Genomic DNA, 20,929 nt, shown 5'->3' on the forward strand with positions numbered 1-20,929 from the left:
TGTTTCGAATTTTCTTTTTGGTCTGTTGTGCTTGTGATTCTACTTTTTATCATATTTTTGGATATAACGGCAAATAAGATTATCTGTGCCGCCTACCGATCAACCTACTTTAATTGACTGTCGGGTTCTTTCTCGTCCAAGTATGTAGCTACCGGTATTAACAATAAATGTATACAACAGTAGTTTATAATCTTCTTTTTCTATCAAACCAGAAGAATTATGCAGAAGATAGTTAATAACAAAACTTAAATAGCTCAAAAACATTTATGGTCTGCATTTAAATACACAACGAAGGAGGTTTAATCAAGACCTATACGAGAATAATGTATCTCCTTGGAAGTAGATCACATAGATACATCTCTTGTATATTGTGTCATCACAGTTCATCAATTTTGCAAAAACTATGTGTCAAATTCCATCCACTTTTATGCAAAATAGGTATAACACATGTGCCACGCAAGACACTATTGTCATATTCAATCACTGTCAAGGTAAAACACACACATTGCCCCATTTTAAATTTTGGTTTTGAAGAACTTCTTAGAAAAACTAACAAAGAAAAACGGAGAAGCATAAGCAAACATCCGATGTACAGCATATGCGATTTTCTGCGATAGACAAGGGCTGAGTCACGTGAAACCAAAAATTTAAAGCTTAAATTATCATTGGAAAAAGGAATGAATTAAAACATTCGAACCTTTTTTAAAATTAAATTGGACTTAGTAAACGATAGTTTACAAGAATAACGTATTTTTAATGAAAATGTATCATTTGAATCATTTCTATATAACAATCTGTTGGATGGTCCCCGTGTACTACAATAGTGATGGGCAAAGTATAGCCTGAAATCTTTGACATTGGTGTATGACCCACGTATCCTTTTATTTCTATGCATAGTTTCATTTAAAAAATTAAAAATGTATAAAAGAGTGAATAACGATACAAGTGGGATAGTCAAACTCATAGATCTAAAATACCTCGACAACGCCATGGCTTAAAATAAAAAGACACACAGACTAATAATAGTACAGAAGACACAACATAAAAAACTAAAGACTAAGCAACACGAAACCCACCAAATATTGGGGTAATATAAGGTGCTTTGGAGAGGTAAGTACACACAGCAACCCGTGGTGTTGCTTATGACATTATAAATCCGGTAAATAGTATAATTCGGTAGGAAAGGACATTGTAGTCACAACATAATGAACATATCCGATATCATCTGTGAAACGGTTATTCCATTAGCGTCAACCAACTCGTGTGTAATATATATACATTTTATATTGCAGATCGTTATAACTAGCAGAACCAGTACAGAATGTATTGCATTGGCTTCATCCTGCTTATCAGCTGTAGATTTTGTCTTTCACAGCGTAAGTATTGTATCAGCTCATATATTATTTGTGGCTCAATAGAAACTTTGTTTTGTTCGATTGAAAGGCCAAAAGGAGCGAAAACAAATCGTCAAAATATATAAAACAAAAGAAAAATTGCATAATCACAATATTCATAATCATTTTAACTCTACTTAACCATAATTACCATTGACAAACTTTTTTTTCAAAATAAAAGGGTAAACGCGCGTAGTAAAAATAACCTTTATAAACTGTGCACACTTTTGCCACGTTGAAGAAAAACCCTAGCTGTCTAGCGAAAATGATTTAGAGAACGAAAGTATTCAAAAACTAAAAGACTCTAAAACAAAATACATATTACAAAAAAGCATCACCACATCATAGAAAGGTATAATATTTAAAGCAGATCTAGTATATCAATTGTAATTTTAAATCTTCAACAGTGTTCAAGTTAGAAATTTGTTTTTATTTGTTCCATTGTTTTATTTCAGCTCCACCGTTCGGTCCCGGTAAGTAAAGTTTATTTGCTTCTGAATATTTGAGTGACAGTTGATTATAGCTTTTATAATGATGATTTATTGCAAACATGTATCCGTATATATGGAAATTGGATTTTTTTTAATAATTCATACCGTTATGCGATGATAATAACTGTAACCTTTCTCAAATATAGCCACAGATATGTTCCAACTTTCATTGCCAAATCTCCACCCTCTCTGCCACAGTTGAGTGAGTTAAAGCTCATATTTTGCAATCATAATGGTATATAAATGGAGACATCACCTTGCTCTTTATTCTCTCTGTCGTGGTATTTGCCAAAACATATATGTGTCTCTTCGATCTGTTATATACTGATAGACTAAATTTCAAATTTACCATTATCCTCTATTTTGAATGATGCGGTAATTAAACACTTTTGCGGTATTTGAACAATAAGAATATTTGAAAAGATAATTAATTTTCTAAATTGAATTAAAAGAATTTTTTCTGTGATCATTCGCGCATATTTATGGATACGGTACAAGTCTGCGTAATTCCTAAATGGCCTTCTCCATTGTATATTAGCGTGTTTGATTCTACTTTTTATATAGTTTTGTATGTTAAGTTTTCTTATCATTAATTGATAGAATATTAAATTTTTATTCAACCATGAAAAACTGTCGTTTTATGGTGTCCTGATAGCGTGCGTGTTTGCTTCGAACAAAGGTTAACGTATAGATCAAGTGTCATGTAAAATTGCAGTTTGCTATCTCTGTTCTAAACGCAACATGTTGAACTTTATAACTGCAGTATATATAGGGTGCTGGTTGAAAATTGAAAAGTATATTTATTGTGACATAAAGAATGAAAATTAGAAATATGTTAAAGAGACAAAAACCCGACCTAAGAACAAATAAGAGCAGAATGCCATCAATGGGTGTTAAACTCAGCGAGAAAATCACACACCCGTCATGTATCAGTAATTTATTTGAATGAGTATGAATGTTTCATTTTTACAGAACAGAGACTAATAATTAAAGAATACAGAGATAAAGACATCCTTTCAAACCAATGTTTTATTCTCTTTGATATTTCTTTGTACGGGAATTTAATCAATTGAAACTTGAAATATTATATGTGTGTCATATTTCTTTAATTTCAGGTCCCCCGATAGGTATTCCGCCTCCTCCGCCTCATCGTTAGTATAATCTTGTGTGTATGTCCCATCAATTTCAGACAGTCATATTTTTAAATTTTGAAATAGAATAATTATTTTTAGTCAAATTTAAGTTGTAAACGTTTAAATAAGTTGAGAAAATGTACTTCTTTGTTGAAAGAAGATTAAAAAAAAAAACTCAAGATTCAAAATTTAAAATTGAATGTAATTTATTTCTATAATTCAACTTATATTCATTCTAGTATTGTCATGTCCATGACATGCTTAAGTTTGTATTAGTGTGCTTTGATGATCCTTGTTATACAATCTATTTCTATTTTCTATTCTTTTTTTTTTCTTTTTTTCTTTTTAGCTCACCTGGCCCAAAGGGCCAAGTGAGCTTTTCTCATCACTTGGCGTCCGGCGTCCGTCGTCCGTCGTCCGTCGTCCGGCGTTAGCTTTTACAAAAATCTTCTCCTCTGAAACTACTGGGCCAAATCAAACCAAACTTGGCCACAATCATCATTGGGGTATCTAGTTTAAAAAATGTGTGGCGTAACCCGGTCATCCAACCAAGATGGCCGCCACGGCTAAAAATAGAACATAGGGGTAAAATGCAGTTTTTGGCTTATAACTCAAAAACCAAAGCATTTAGAGGAAATCTGACATGGGGTTAAAATGTTTATCAGGTCAAGATCTATCTGCCCTGAAATTTTCAGATGAATCGGTTAACCTGTTGTTGGGTTGCTGCCCCTGAATTGGTAATTTTGAGGAAATTTTGCTGTTTTTGGTTATTATCTTGAATACTATTATAGATAGAGATAAACTGTAAACAGTAATAATGTTCAGCAAAGTTAGATTTACAAATAAGTCAACATGACCGAAATGGTCAGTTGACCCCTTTAGGAGTTATTGCCCTTTATAGTCAATTTTTAACCATTTTTCATAAATCTAAGTAATCTTTTACAAAAATCTTCTCCTCTGAAACTACTGAGCCAAATTAATCCAAACTTGGCCACAATCATCTTTGGGGTATCTAGTTTAAAAAATGTGTGACGTGACCCGGTCAACCAACCAAGATGGCCGCCACGGCTAAAAATAGAACATAGGGGTAAAATGCAGTTTTTGGCTTATAACTCAAAAACCAAAGCATTTTGAGGAAATTTGACGGGATAAAAATGTTTATCAGGTCAATATCTATCTGCCCTGAAATTTTCAGATGAATTGGACAATCGGTTGTTGGCTTGCTGCCCTCCAATTGGTGATTTTTAAAGAAATTTTGCCGTTTTTGGTTATTATCTTGAATACTATTATAGATAGAGATAAACTGTAAAGAGCAATAATGTTCAGCAAAGTAAGATCTACAAATAAGTCAACATGACCTAAATGGTCAATTGACCCCTTAAGGAGTTATTGCCCTTTATAGTCAATTTTTAACAATTTTCATTAATTCGGTAAATTTATGTAAATTTTTACCAAATATTTTTCTCTATTACTAATGGGCAAGGTTCATTATAGATATAATTGTAAGAAGCAAGAACGTTCAGTAAAGTAAGAACTTCAAACACATCACCATCACCAAAATACAATTTTGTCATGAATCCATTTGTGTCCTTTGTTTAATATGCACATAGACCAAGGTGAGCGACACAGGCTCTTTAGAGCCTCTAGTTTTTTTTCTTATCTTTATTTTTTATCTTTATTCTTCTTTTTACTTTGTATTTCTTTTACTCTTCGTCTTTTTCTTTTTTGGGAAAGGAGTTTTTTGTTATTGAGCTAATATTTTGATGCGTAGATCTATGAGGTATACTCTCATCGCTTGTTCAGTATAATAATACAAGTCGGCCTTCATTTAAGTTTATATCAGTTATTATTAAATCTTTAATAGTTATCAAAAGTACCAGGATTATAATTTTATACGCCAGACGAGCGTTTCGTCTACATAAGACTCATCAGTGACGCTCAGATCAAAATAGTTAAAAAGCCAAACAAATAAGTTGAAAATTGTATTTTCCAGCTGACCTCGGGAAGTAAATTAATAATTTTTAACTTTAACTTTTGGGGGAAATTTGTTTGTACGTATTTTATAGCCATGTAATGATCAGAATGACGATGTCCATCTTGTGGTATTTATTCCCGTGTATTTATTACAGAATACATTATATATTCAATAGAATTCAAATCAGAAAATTGTTTTTATTTGTAATTTCCAGGTCCGCCGATCGGTCCCGGTAAGTATATTTGTTTCTGAATGATAAACTGATAAACGATTACTTCTTATAAAATGACGATTGTTACAAACATGTATAAGTTTGATTTCTTTTTTGAATATTTCTTAGTTTTGGTTGACCGTTGTGTATTAACTTTATCAAACATGGATACAGATATGTTCTAATTGTAATTACCAAAATGAAGAATTTCAAAGCTGTCCGTAGTTTTATAGTTTGCCGGTTAAAAATTGAAAAAATATATTCATTTTGATAGTAATTTATTTAAATGAGTATATATGGAAGTTTGGCGATCTGTTTCGTTTTAACAGAACAGAAAATAATAATTATAGAATACAGAGATAAAGACTTCCCTTCAGACCAATATTTTATTCTTTTTGATAACTTGTACTTGTAATTATTCAAGTTACTATTGAAGCATTATTTGTGTGATTTTTTCTTTATAAAGGTCTTCCACCTCCCCGTAAGTATACTGTTTCGTGATTATCCATCAACTCTATAAAAAAATCACTAAATTGTACTTTTGAATGTTGAAATACTATTGTCAATTCAAATTGAAGTTGTAACGTTCAAATAATTTTTAGATAATCGAAAATTATACTTTTTAATGTTGAAATATTATTGTCATTTTAAATAAATTAAAAAAGATTGTATTAGCTAAAACATTTCCATTCCTTTTTGTTTCTTTTGGGGTTTTTTTCTTTCTATATGTATCCTGTTCTTTTCCTTTTGCATCTATTTTTGGGTCGTTTCGTTTTTTTTCTCATTTCCTATTCGTTGCCTTTTGTTTTGTTTTTCGTTTTTTTTTACTTTACGTTTCTTTTCCCTTTTGTTCTTTTCCTTTTATGTTCTTTTTCTTCATTTTTCCTGATCTTTTATTTTTCTTTTCTTTTCCTTTTTCTTTCTTTTCTGTTTTTTTCCCTTTTTTCTTGTCCCATTCTTTGTCACTTTCTTTACTCTGCTATGGATGGAGGGTATTAATTTTCTATATTGAGGTTTATTTGACGTTAAAACCGTATTTCTGTTTGAAATTATCATTGTCTATATTTACTGCAAAGTTTTATTGCCTATATATTTACTGTTTCAGTGAGAAGATGTTCTAAAAATGTCCGACCTGTTTGTGGTGCTGATGGAATCACACATTCAAATTTATGCATAGCCAGACGATTGTAAGTGTTTTATATACGGGAACTTTTGTTTCACCCTATTACCTATTTCATCTTGCGTTAACAGCTTTGATGACAACATATAAGCATTATGGTGTGTTTTCTTATTCTGCAGATTCAATAAGTAATAATGTAAGGTAGTAAACTATTAGAATAATTCAATTCCTCGACGCCTCAGATTTACTATTCCTTTCAACAAATAAAAAAAAAACTCGAAATAAACTATGTGCGTACCTGTTCAAAAAAGGTTTCATTTCCTGGTGGACCATGACTGATTCAGCTGTAATAACTTTTTGTGATTGCAGTCAATAAAATTAGACGAGGATTGGTACAAAATAAAATTTCAAACAGTTAGCTTGAACTCTTTCTATTGTCTTTTATCTGTCAAATATAGTAACAAAATGATAGCACGTGCAATATCGATTGCATGTCACGTCACGTTTCTTCACAATCTCGTTAAGAGATGGAAACCCTCGTCCTTCCCAGTTTCAAGGCCTCATACAAAAGAAATGATATTTTTCTGACATTTATTTACTACAATATATATATTTGCATTAGGAAGTTAGTCAAGGTGCACTTACTAATTACACAAATTAATGTGTATACTAGTTATTGGTCCAAATGTATTTGATGCAAACATATAACTAAAAGAAAAGCAAATATAATTGATACATATATGAAAATTTATTCTAAAAGGAATCAATCTGTTTACAAACACAGTTTTTGATTATTTGATTAAATGGTTGTAGAACATATTAGTTGAACATGATCTACAGTAGTGTGAAGATGAAAAGGCAACATTTTGATGTTGAGTTTTGCTTTATTTAAACTTCAACATATTTTTGTAGCTTAGATAAATAGACTGCAAACGTGATTGATATTTGAATCAAACTACGTCATGTTTAATTTTAAGTTATTATTGTGTCTCATCTACAATTGGAAATTTGGATCTATATAAATTATTTATTTGCTATGTTTTCAGAGGAATACCAGTACTTTGTAGAAAGCCCTGTCCTTGTGACTGTAGATGCAAAACCAACAATAATCCAGTTTGTGGAGTGGATGGCAAAAATTATACAAATAAATGCATAGCTGAACGATGCAAGTAAGATTAATGCTAAATTTTATATTCTTTAACGAACTTTATAAAATGCAACGGTATATCGACTGAGTAATCTACTATCGCCAGGGCCATTATGTGAACTCTCCTTAATTTTTTTCTAATTGTTACTCCGTCTCAATGTGGTACCTAACACTACAGGGAGATTACTCTGTAAGATCAGCTACAAGTTTAAATTCCGTTGTTTTGTTAAAGAAATATTAAGCTTCTCGATGATCAAAACTAGTGTTAGTCAAACTGCTATATAACCTGCTATTTTTCCGATGAAGTGGTTGGTTCATTTTTTTTTTTCTATTTTTATATTTTTGTCAAAGGGTCAAAGTAAATATTTTGTCCAAAATTTGATGAAAATTTCAGCCAAATAAATTTTAGTCAAATTGCTGGATACCACCTGAATACCCAGTTTCAGTTCAAACATGTTTATTATAAATAACAATAGCATTGAAACATAGAGTACTAGTATTCGTTTTTTCAAATGTTAAGTCATATGATATCGGATATGTTCCTATGTCATAACTACAAAATCATTCTCTTTGCACGGATGTGACCTACTACAGTATAACGTTTGCGTATGATGTATGTAAAGGTCCACTTACTCAATTATATCAGCAACATAATGATTTCCACATGTGGAGCAGGATCTGCTTACTCTTCCGGAGCACCCGAAATCACCCCAGTTTTTGGTGGGGTTCGTACTGCTTAGTCTTTAGTTTTCTATGTTATGTCTTCTGTACTCTTATTTGTTTGTTTGACTTTTTTATTTTTAGCAATGGCGTTGTCAGTTCATTTTCAAATGAATGCCCCTCTAGTATCTTTCCCATTTTTCCCATTGTGATATCCATGCACATTAACGAATACAATTCATGTAGCAAAACAAACATTATCTTAAACGGCTTTTAAAGGGCATTATATACATATATACATAACATGAAAATTGCAAGCTTAAACAAAAAGGATTTGGGCAGCATATATTCAAATGCATCCATAAATTACAGTTTAATAGGTAGCATAATCTGAAATGCATCATTATAAATGTTATTCAAATGAAGCAAAAATAATATTTAAGCATTATTCAAAATTAAACAATTAAAAGACAAAAGAAAATTTAAAAGCATACTACAAAATAAGCTACGAGTTGAAATAAACAACACTATAACTAAATATATTTTAAACTTTATATAAGCTAATCTACGTAAGGAACAATTACTCAAGGGGATTATTTCGACAGCCGATTTTGTTGATTTATATTTTGAAGAAACATCCTTTCGTCAGTCATTTACTTATTAATTGTTCATTTATTTTTAGGAAAGTGAAGATGCAGTGTAGAGGACGGTGTCCATGTAAACAAAAACAATGTAGAAAGTGTCCTAGACGGGGAGACCCTGTATGTGGATCTAATGGAATAACATACACCAACGAATGTAGGGCCAAATGTCAGTACGTAGAACTATTTATCATTAGAAGAGATAACAAGTGTGCGTAATGTCTGGGATTTTATTTTTCAAGGTTAAGTCACGTAGATTTTCATTATATTGCAAGTAAATGTCAATCTGGATTAGCTAGCTTTGAAACATATTTTATCCACATTTTCTTCATACGCAAATTCGTGTGCGAAATCCTGCTTGAGCAAACACCTATATACAAACAAAGCAAGCAGGTAAATCATATGTTTGTTCTATAAGCATTTCTAAATCAGCTCTAAACAAACGAACAACCCACCGTTAGGAAGTTGAATATTGATAATAATTCTCTGAACATTTATCTACATTACTTTTGTTGATGGCAAAACTATTTTAGGATATAATTTTTATAACTAACCAAAATTAGATTTGACCTTTCAAGCATCTGCCCTTTGATACTCATGGACAGTATTTTTCCAAATTCCATATTAGATTACCCATAAAGAATATAAATGGTTATCAAAAATTATTACAATAAATGCAAACGTTTTCAGAACGCTTTCATGGTCTCTGAAATCAATTTGACTGTAATCATTTATCAAGTTCTTAGAAAAATATACAGATCCATTGACAACTAAACAAGTTTGTTTTTTTAATTTGCTTTTAAGAAAATTAATTCCTTCTATCTGGCAATAATTTTTGAAAGCTTCAACTTGTAATTTGTCGTTATAGAAAAGCAGAGATTAAATGTCAAGGGCCCTGTCCTTGTCGTTGCTCACGACTTTGCCCTCCAATAAATGACCCTGTGTGTGGAACGGACGACAGAACCCATGATAACAGTTGCGTGGCGATGAGGTGTCGGTATGTAAAATAAAGGTTTTTATAAAATGTGTATAAATTAACAAACGGATTTGTAGTCAAAATGCTATGTATCTATCCTTACTTTTTAATCTTTTTTAATTATTTTTTCTTTTGCATGTTCTGGAAAGGAACTTATCTTCGAATTCAAAAATAAATATCTATCCGGAGCACCAGTTTTTAATGTTTGCTAAATGTTTACTTGTTTTTGGTATTGTCTACATATTATGGTTTTTCATTACCCCACAGAATATGAACGTCCTTGTCCATAGGAATTTGGTTTTCGTCCTCATAGATATTTTTCGCTTTCTCTCCTAACTGAGATTGCTAGATTTTAGTTTTTTCTAAGCAGATGATATTTTAAAAGATGTTCTTTGTGGGAATGATTGGTGAACGAAATAGTAGTTATCATGATATGAATTATGTAAAGTGGTAATTTTCTTACAGAAATGTTCAAGTTAAATGCAAAGGCAAATGTCCATGTGGGAATGGGAATTGCAATGATAAATGTCCAAAGAGAGTGAACCGTGTTTGTGGAGAAGATGGTCAAACATATATTAATGAATGTCAGACGAAATGTGCGTAAGTAAGAAGTATCAGTTTAAAAATCTCCTAAGTTGTTTGTATAATTAAAACAATATATAAATTATCATTATTGATTACTTGTGGGCCTAAGGTTTGACAACTTGAATAACTTTAATTCAATTTTCAAGAGTTAAAAACAACACATCCGCAAGATAAATCATTATGAATAATTGAAATCTGAGTATGGAAAATCGAGAAGTGAATATAAGATAAGATTCAGAGCTGTTGTTAGAATGATTTCATAAGTACTAAAGTAAAACTGATTTAGCAAGTAAACTATTTAAACAAAACAACCCTAATAAATTAAAATCATTATATTAGTGTGAAATCGAAATATTGGATTGCTACCAAGACAAGCATGACAACATTTTGCATAAATACAAAAATACAATATTTTAATTTAATTGACATTCATATTATATCAGTATTTCATCAATTTAGATAGTTTAGAGGATGTTTTACTTTTGTGAATTTGAAAGTAAAAGTACGATATTCCTACTGAAATTTTTATAAGATATAACATAACAAGTATATAAAAAAATATGAAATATTTATAGATTATCGTTGGTCATCTCAACGAGATTGATTTTCTCGCTTGAGCTGGTACAGCGAAAGTGAGAACAGCAATCGAGTTGAGATGGCCAATGATAATCTGTTTATCGCTATTTTTCCTATGACAACGTTGTCATTTTCAATGTCAATTTCGTAAGCAATGCACGTGCCTGCTTAGTTTCTAGCGATAATTTTTCCATCTCAGGCGAGAAGCATGATATGAAAATTATCACAAAAAAAGATCAAAAGAAAAATGCGCAAAATAGCGATAATCATAAATATGTGTTTCATAATTGGGTTTGCTTATCAGCTAGGCTATTTCTTTAATACATATAGACCATTAAATACCTTGACAATAATTCTAGTTCTGTCATACTCATTAAAGGTAAACATAAATGTAACTTTTTCCTTTCAGACGTTTTGTTAAAAGATGGAACTATACTCCCTATTTCCTGAAAAATGTTTTGGCCAAATTTTGTTATAATTTGATATTCAGAACCAAAGTTATGTTCATCTTCTATCTCCTTTTGACAAAGGAAATATTCTCTTTTTTCCAAAGTTATCTGTTGTGCTTGAACATTTTTGTTTTTTTAGGAATGTAAAAATTAAGTGCAATAAAAAGTGTCCATGCGTTTCCACCACGTGTTCCAAACGTGATTGTCCGTTCAGTAGACCTGTATGCGGTGTAAATGGAAGAACATATGATACTATATGTGAAGCTAAGTGCAAGTGAGTCAAAGTTAAGGTGTACATTCTGTAGATACATTATCACTGGTGTCTTCATGTTTTTGGTATCCAAAGATATAAATGAACTCAACTTTAAATAGTATAAAGGCAAGTTATGGTAGACAGATCATAAGAATGATACTAAAAAATTTAACAACATGGAAACAAACTGTGCACAAAAGACTCGTCTAAAATACCAGGTTGATACATTGGATACCAGACGCGTGTTTCGTCTACAATATACTCAGCAGTGGTGCTCTAATAAAATCATTTGCAAAGTTAAATCAACTGACAATTCCAATAATTTGTGACGACTGTGCCTTAGGTACCATTATTCAAAAAGCTGCAGGTTTCGCAACTGCATAAAAGTAACTCACCATAAAGCTAAAAATGAACACATGAGATATCATAAAGCGCGAGATTAAGCTAGCCACAAAACCAGGTTCAGCCCATCATTTTTCTCCAAATGTCCTGTTCTAAGTCAGGAATATGGTAGTTGTTATCTAATAGTTGGTTTCTCTGTATGTTATATATTTTTTGTTGCACTTTGGTGTTTGTGCTTTGTCGTTGTTTTTCTCTTATGGTTGATACGTTTCTCTCGGTTTGAGTTTGTAACCCAGATGTGTTCAATCGATTTATGACTTTTTGAACAGCGGTACACTACTGCTGCCTTTATCCTATAAAGTGAAGAACAAACATAAATCTCAATCTATAATTAGAAAAAGTCTTCTTTATATATATCATTTATCTTTTTTTTTTGTGTCGTAATGATGAGGGAAACCATTTTTCTCCCTTTTCTGACATAGAGACGGCCTTAAACAATGAGCAAAGCCCATACCCCATAGTAAACTATATAAAAGGCTCCGAAATAACAAATGTAAAACCGTTCAAACCAAAAATACTAACGATCTTATTTATGTACAAAAAAATAAAGTTCATTGCAATTTCCTCGGTTTTCTTTGTTACCACGATTTTGACGTTCTTAATTGGGTGGTGAGATTTGAATTATTTCGGTAAACAACTTTTGTCTTTAAGAATCACATGCATATGCAAATGTGACAAGACATTAGTTTGAACAGATGTAATAGACCACTTTCGAGTCATCCGTCACCGGATAAAACTCGTCAATTATACGCGCCTTTATGACGTCATTTACCAGATAGAGGGGCTTGCCTGTATCCCTGCACTATAAACGTTCATCAAGCGTCTAAGTGATCGTCATTTTGAAGTGTAAACTAGAAATAATATTTGTTCCGTAAGTAACTAATCACAATTCCCTAATGACAGCAGTGCAGATTGTCAATTATGATAGATTGATTTGCCGAATTATTCGTGCAATATAACTTTATAGTTTTTCAACCACTCGTTCAACATTGAAACGGAAGTCATGACGCACCTAAACGCACAAGTGACGTTCACTTAAAACAAAGTTTTTGACGGAAATGCATCGAACTCGAAAGTTGTCTATTAATTCCCATTTTGTCCCTTTTAACTTAAAACTATATCAGTAAACCATACATCTTACTAATAATGTACTTTTAATCAAGCTTATCATCTTGTCCACTTCTAGGAATGTCAAAGCAGCATGTACTGGTCGTTGTCCGTGCAGAAAATGCACATGTCCGAAATTGAAGTTTCCTGTGTGTGGCTCTAATGGTAGGACCTATGATAATAATTGCAAAGCAGGGTGTGCGTAAGTATTTATATATATATTTGAAATTTGATCCATTTCATGGGACAGGAAATTTCCTTTTTGCAAGAATGCATATTATACGATATGGTACAGAAAACTATCGCATGCCAGGGAGGTTTTTCAAAGTAAAGATTTTGTTCGATTCTGCCACAAGGTAGATGTGTGTCTTTATAACTCATATGTTGTTGTGAAACAGAAGAAGGAGATATTTAATCTGTAACTTATGCGAATGTTTTAATAACTAATTATGTCCGTTAATTATGTGAAATTGTGGTCTTCAGACATATATTCAAAAACAAATGCGTCATCTTATTTGAAGAGCAGTTCAGGGGAAGCTATTTCAACTACCCAAAGGTACCTAAAAGGTTTTTTTTTACTTTTATCATTTTTTAAAAGTACTGTGAGAAAAAACATAATGTAATGTAATTGACGCAATTTGGTTGAAAAGTTAACTGTAAATAACGATGTGTATAGATAACATTAAACAATTCCCCATCCCTAATTTTATCGATCATTAGCTTTATTTTACCTCTTTAAGTCGCTCTTTCTTTACCGAGTACTAGGATGACCTACTAAAGATTAAGAAAGGTAACCTTTCGCAAATTATAAACTCTAGAGACAAAAGTCTGTCATATGAAAATAGTATATGATGAATGCCGGTCGTTGGTATATAAAATAGAAGATTATATTTTTTTTGGGTGTACTACCGAATTGAAGAATTCATCAATTTAATAAGCTTGCAGATGTATCTAATCAAAATCATTAAACTGAGTAAAACTATGCGATTGCTGAATGTTTGACAACTGCATGTTGACGATAATTACTTTAATTTTCTGTACAATAAAGGAGGTATTTGTAAACAAACTATAGGTTACACTTTATAAAAACAGCTGTTTCTAAAACCACGTCTCTTTTTTAGAAAATTCATAGAAAATCAATGCTGGTTACATACTGGTTCCCAGTTATGCTCTCTGTGTTCCATATCATAGGGACATAACTTGGGAATGTTACTAGTAAATATCCATGTGCATATTGTTTAAATTGAAATCTGTGGTAACTCTTTATTCGAGGTAGGGGTAGTTATGAAAATTATTGTTAGTTTAAACTCTGAAAAGTTCAGGGCATATAAATGTTGAAAATATGCCGCACAGCCCTATATTTTTACCTGTGAAAAAAATTATAGTGCATATGAACTTTCAATTCTAGTATAAGATTTTTCAAAACTTCATAGTAAAAGTGGTATCGTTTTACCCGTAAAAGGAGTTCCTATGGGAAATTGCATTTATTTGTCAATATTTACAGAAATGCAACCTATAGCTATTGCTTAACAAAATAACACGACCTAATTCTCATATTTTAGTATTTTGTTTTATTTTAGGAGGACAACAACTAAATGCTTTGGACGTTGTCCTTGTCGAGGTGCTAGAAATTGAAGCAGACATGTTTCTTAAAATACAATTAGGTATATAAGTATTCTCTTTATGTCAAGAAAGTTTATGCTTTTTTTTTAAAAACAAGAAAAGTAAGGCGGGAAGAAAATACTTCTTTTTTATCAAAATTCACTTTCTATTGCAATAACGTGTTATCATATTACATTTCATACATTACGACTGTGCATATTCACACAATACTATAGTATTAATGTATGGACTTTTTCATATTGGCCCTGTAACATGCCCAAGGTATTAATAATGACCAAGGATGGTTGTAATGGCCCTGATTCATTCAGGAACAGTATTCGAGTCTAGGATCCAAAATTATACAGCTATCCACAAACTACAACAGGACCAATACAGGAAAAGCCAGTTTTATAACATTTGTATTAAATGGTTTTAATTCTTCGATTAAACAAAGAGTAAGAAACTAACCGTGAAGAAGATACAGGAATTTCATAAGTGAACTTCAACTTGTTTTTTTTCGCATTCAATTTCGCATGGAATTTTGGTCAACATTGTGACTGTCAGATGTAATTTCTGATTTCTCATCCAAGTACTTAATTTTATGCTATTAAAATTCATTTTATCTAGCAAATATAAAGTAGCTTGGAAGAATAAATTAAACAGTTTAACTATTCTTAAAGTCTGCATAATGCAGTCTGAGGATTGAACAACGGAAATGAAAATGAAACAGTGATAAAAATCGAAAGTCGTACTCGAAAAAGGCTGTGAAATATTTCCGTTTCAAGTCGTTACAAAACAATGAACATCATTTAAACTTGTTTTTATGATATTAAGTTTAAAAAAAAATAAAAAAAATGTCACACTTATTTAAAAAAATAAACGGCATTTTGATTTAATCGATGTCCCGTTTCATCTGTTCATAATGCATGACTGTGTTTTCGTAATGCACGGGTGTGATTTTGTAATGCATGACTGAGATTTCGTAATGACTGGCTGTAGCTATTTCTCCGTTCATAATGACCAGATGTCGAAATTTTCCTTTTATAAAGCATGGGCATTTCTATACATATTGTAGTAAGTTTGTTAATAAAGATTTATATGAGCATGACTAACTGAGTTATAACGGAGAACAGCCGAAATTAACACTACATATGTATGTGCGCGATCACGAATAGGTTAACTGATATGACATGTATAATATGTATGTGTCTTAACTCAATAGCGACATGTTTTGGCAGTTTTAGAATTCTGGATATCTAGGTATTTCCTGAAATCATAACAGTTTAAACTTCGAAATGTTATGATATGATATAAAGTCCTTGTGGCAATGAACCAACGCATTGAATTTACATCTTTACTGATAAGACATGTTAGATGAGCAAAGAATTTTAAACAGATTAAATTTATGTTGAATAGACTTCATTTATATTCAGTGTCAGTTCAAAATTGATTTGCCAATGGTTATAAATATTTCAAAACAGGTGTAATGCAACCTTCAATCTCAATCGTTGAATTTGTTTGAAAGAAATCGATAAGACTTAAACGCAGACTGTGCACAATGATAACTGCGACGTAAAATTAATATGACAAACGTCTAGTATACCAATATCGCTTCGTTTTAGATATACACCTGTATAAGTACAGTAGAAAGGTCTATTAATCGGGATTCATATGTAACGCCTTATTATTAAACATTTACTAGAGCAATGAAACAGATAACGGTGTCATTCATTATGTTACTGCCGGTTCTTCAAATTTTGATTAATAGAAGAAGAAAAAAGAGAAACTATCCCTTCAACTATATGTTTGAAAAACTATAAGCATTCATCTACATTCATTTGCCGAAATCAACATATGGCAGACAAAAATTCCATTGGTAGACGTTATAGTTTTTCAAACAGATAGTTGAAGGGATCGTTTCTATTTTTTTTATTAATCAAAATTGGAAGAGCCAGCAGTAACAAAAACTACTAAGATATCCATTTTGTTATTTGATGATTAATTATACTATTTTCTTTTTTGATTTCAGATTATATTGCATACACAGATGTATTAAATAAAGAAATAATACGTGAATCATCTTACTATTATAAGGTTTCTAATTCAAATGGTAGCATTTACCTAACTGAAGACACAAGCTAACGAAATTAAATTAATTTAACTATACAAAGCATATTCCCCTTCATCTTAATGAAGTGAACTTATGTTGAAACACGACTTTTTCATTAGAGTGAACTGGGAAGTTTTTGTCTCAAATATACCATCAAATTAACACACATACATACAGCCATCAACTGCACCTGAAATAAGTCTTTATATTGATTTGCTCCCTTATATCATATTGTAAATATCGTCACGGTTAAATAAACGGTATTGCCATTAGGAACCTGTACAAAAGGTATCAAAATCCTTTCTACACATCCATACAAGGGTGCACATGCAAATATTTCTCACCTTCTTTATTGAACATTGTTTTTATTTTGAACTCCTAAATATAATGTTTTAAAGGGGCACTAGCTACCAAATTCATGTTCACCGATTTGACTCAAGTTCTCATATTTTATTTATAACAATGTAAAACATTTTTCCAAAATATCAAAAATATCAAATAAACAATTTACAGAACATGATGTCAATAAGATGTTGCTTCGTTTCGTGTAAAATTTAGCCCAGACGCCATCTAATTGTCTATCGAGTTGACCTTCTATGACCATATAAGCGATATGAACATAAACGAAGATATGAATAGATTAAGCAGCTCGTGCAATTGGATTTTTATAGGTCTGTTGTATAAATTTTGTATTTTAGATTAAAAATGTATTTTTATCATCGTTTTTACCTTTATAAGAATGATTTTGGGAGGATCGAATCAGTTCATCAAATTATTTACCTTTGTTTCACATTCAATGTTGAAATTGTTTTCCTTCAAATACCCGTACACGGACAATACATGCGTTATTCTATCACTTTCTACGGGGTTAAATTGGAGTTCCCATGAATATGGATGTAATTAGGTCGAATTATTCACTTGCAATTGAATAATTCATTATTAATCTTTATTAGCTTAATTTGAAAAAAATTGAACCATTTTAGCCGATAAAAGCAAATAATTATTTCACTTTCATTAATGATTGAACCAAAAAAATCATACTTTTGATGTTTTATATATCTCGTAGCTAGTGCCCCTTTGATAAACTGTCAACTAAACTAAACATGATTCAGTAAACTTAGGTTAAGGTTACTCAGGTAAACCAAACTGGAAACACATTTACACTTTATAAAAATGCTATGTACTAAATAGTGTCGACGACATATTGCGAAAAGAAACAAACATAAGCAAGAAAATAAACTTGGATAAATGAACCATGAAAACAAGTTCAAGGTCAGATGAACGCTTCCATATAGATATGTCCACCTTAAAATAATTACTTGTGTTCTATTAAGTTAAAATATTACATATACATGTAGTATCTAAGAAACAAACTCAACTTAAAACAAGAATGTGTCCATAGTACACGAATACCCCACTCGCACTATCATTTTCTATGTTCAATGAACCGTGAAATTAGGGTCAAAATGTTTTTAATTTTGCATTTATTTTAGAAAGATTATATCTTTAGGGAACATGTGTACTAAGTTTCAGATTGGACTTCCACTTCAACAAAAACTACCTTGACAATACACTTTTATAGGAAGCAGGAAAGACATACTGACGGACGGACGGACAGACGTACAGACCAGAAAACATAATGTCACTCTACTATCGTTGGTGGGGCATACATATAGCAAAACACAAAAACTTAACTGTAACCACCGAACAATGAAAATGGGTTCAAGATCAGATGACACCTTCCAGTTGGACATGTACACATTACAATCTTTCCATACACCAAATATATTAGACCTATTGTATCTGAGATATAGACTTGACAATGAAAATTTAACCTTGTTCACTGATCAATGAGATGAGGTCAAGGTCAAGCGAAAATGTATAACAGACACAGAGACCTTGCTAGGTACACACATACCAAAAATAATTATCCTTCTACTCATAATAAAAGAGAAATTAAGAATACTGAAAATCTTCAACTTTTTTTAAATAGCCATTAGGCCATGATTTTGAGGTCAAAGATAATGGACATAATAGTTATCAAAGGTACTCGGACTATAATTTAGTACGTCAGACGCGCGTTTTGTCTCCATAAGATTCATCAGTAACGCTCAAATCAAAATATTTATAAAGCCAAACAAGTACAAAGTTGAATAGCATATTGAAGATCCGAAATTCCAAAAAGGTTGAACCAAATACGGCTGAGGATAAGAAAATCCTTAGTTTATCAGACAGAAAAATCAGAAAACAAGAAATCTGTATTTAAAAAAAGTATAAAGGTTCTGTAAAATTTGTATGTCTTCCAACCTCTGAAATATCAAGCTTTTATGAAGTATTTTTCACCGCCGCAACCTGATCACTATCCCTATTTTGAAATGTCTACCACAGAAGTCTCAGTTTTGACAAAAGCTATCACAATCTATCAACCTACATGAGAGAATATACAAAATGATCCCGCCGAAACCATCAGATGAAAGACCGCAGATAACATTCTATAGCGATCTAACGACTCATGACTTCCATAAAATTGTTGACAAGATGACATTACTAATTCAAACGAAGACACGTTATGAAAGTCCATGCATTTAACTGAAACGTTAAAGGCGTCATTACTGAAATGCAAATTCAATTTCATCAAAATAAGCTAAAAATCATCGATTTTGAAGTATTCACTTGCAAGTGAATAATTCGACCTCATTGAATCCGTATTCATGTGAACTTCAATTTACCCCCTTAGCTTGAGATGGATAACACGTGAATTGTATGTGTATAGTTATTTAAAGGAAAAGAATGTAAACATTGAAAATGAAAAAGAGGTAAGTCATTTGATCGACTGATTAATTCCACAAAATTCGTTCTTATACAGGTAAATAAACTCATCATAGATATCAGGAATAAATTTTGTATATACGCCAGACGCGCGTTTCGTCTTCTAAAGACTCATCAGTGACGAAGTTAAAAAACCAAATAAAGTACTAAGTTGAAGAGCATTGAGGACCATAATTCCTTAAAGTGTTCCCAAATTCAGCTAAGGTAATCTATGCCTCAGGTAGAAAAGTCTTAGTATTTCAAAAAATTCTTAATTTATAAACATAACCATATCAAGACAATTCATGTCAGCACAAAAAGTGCTGACTACTGGACTTGTGATACCTTCGGGGAAATAAATCTCAACCAGCAGTGGCATCGACCCAGTAGTTGTAAATAAACTCATCATAGATATCAGGACTTAATTTTGTATAAACGCAAAAACGATGTTAAACATTTATTTTTCATCTATAAAATTAAGTTAAATAGATATAGAATAATACAACAGCACGAGTTTGCTTAATCTACTTATATCTATATTGATATTTACATCGGTTATATAGTCATTGCATGACTTTAGAGGTCAACGCATTAATTAATAAGATGACATCTGGACTAAAATACACACGAAATGCAGCTACGTACTCTCCTGCTCGTGCCCTGTTTACTATTTCTTTTAGACTTTTAATAGTTTGGATAAATGTTTTTTATTGTTTTTAAAAATAAAAATAAATTAATTAAATCGGTGAACATGAATTTGACAGCAAGTGCCCCTTTATCTTGTTATGGTAACTCATAACTCATAGGTTGAGATAAACTCACAATGCCGTGGCAAAAAAAGATAAAGACAGAAAGACAAACAAGTCTAACAGATGTGAAACAGATGTCAAAACAAACTAGTAAATCAATATAAAAAATAAAGATACTTTTGTAGTTTTTGTACCTATTACCTAGTACAACGAAGGAAATTCCAGTTATTCCTATTTGGTTTACTTTTTTTAAAATGAAACATATAAATTATGTAGTGCAGTCTTTGTTTTATTTGATGTTTTCCTATTTTGTGTTGATCTGGGTTTTTTTTTAAGTTTGGTTTTATGTTTTATTATTACACCACTGCTCTATGTGAGGGGTAGGCTCGCTCCTTCAAAAATGTTAAACACAGCCACATTTCTGTGTCTGTCCAAAGTCAGGAACCTGTAGCGCCTGCATGGAGTATTTATATCACCTATTGGTACGATATTCCCCAGCTTGTATTTCCTATAATGATTTTACTTGATAGAGGGTTGCTG

The 20,929-nt window shown here is 31.5% G+C and overlaps 1 protein-coding gene across 1 annotated transcript; it reads left to right on the forward strand.

Moving 5' to 3' along the window:
* Positions 1-1,297: 1,297 nt before the first annotated feature.
* Positions 1,298-16,801, forward strand: LOC134687821 (agrin-like). Its single transcript, XM_063548280.1, has 13 exons — positions 1,298-1,376; positions 1,850-1,867; positions 5,208-5,225; positions 5,671-5,685; positions 6,310-6,391; positions 7,371-7,493; positions 8,814-8,945; positions 9,641-9,769; positions 10,214-10,348; positions 11,498-11,632; positions 13,200-13,322; positions 14,701-14,784; positions 16,752-16,801. The coding sequence occupies exons 1-12, from the start codon at positions 1,322-1,324 to the stop codon at positions 14,753-14,755; spliced, it is 1,020 nt and encodes a 339-aa protein (XP_063404350.1). The 5' UTR covers positions 1,298-1,321; the 3' UTR covers positions 14,756-14,784; positions 16,752-16,801.
* The last annotated feature ends 4,128 nt before the right edge of the window (positions 16,802-20,929 follow it).

Source organism: Mytilus trossulus, chromosome 10 (genome assembly GCF_036588685.1).
Source record: "Mytilus trossulus isolate FHL-02 chromosome 10, PNRI_Mtr1.1.1.hap1, whole genome shotgun sequence".
Taxonomy (NCBI): Eukaryota; Metazoa; Mollusca; class Bivalvia; order Mytilida; family Mytilidae; genus Mytilus; species Mytilus trossulus.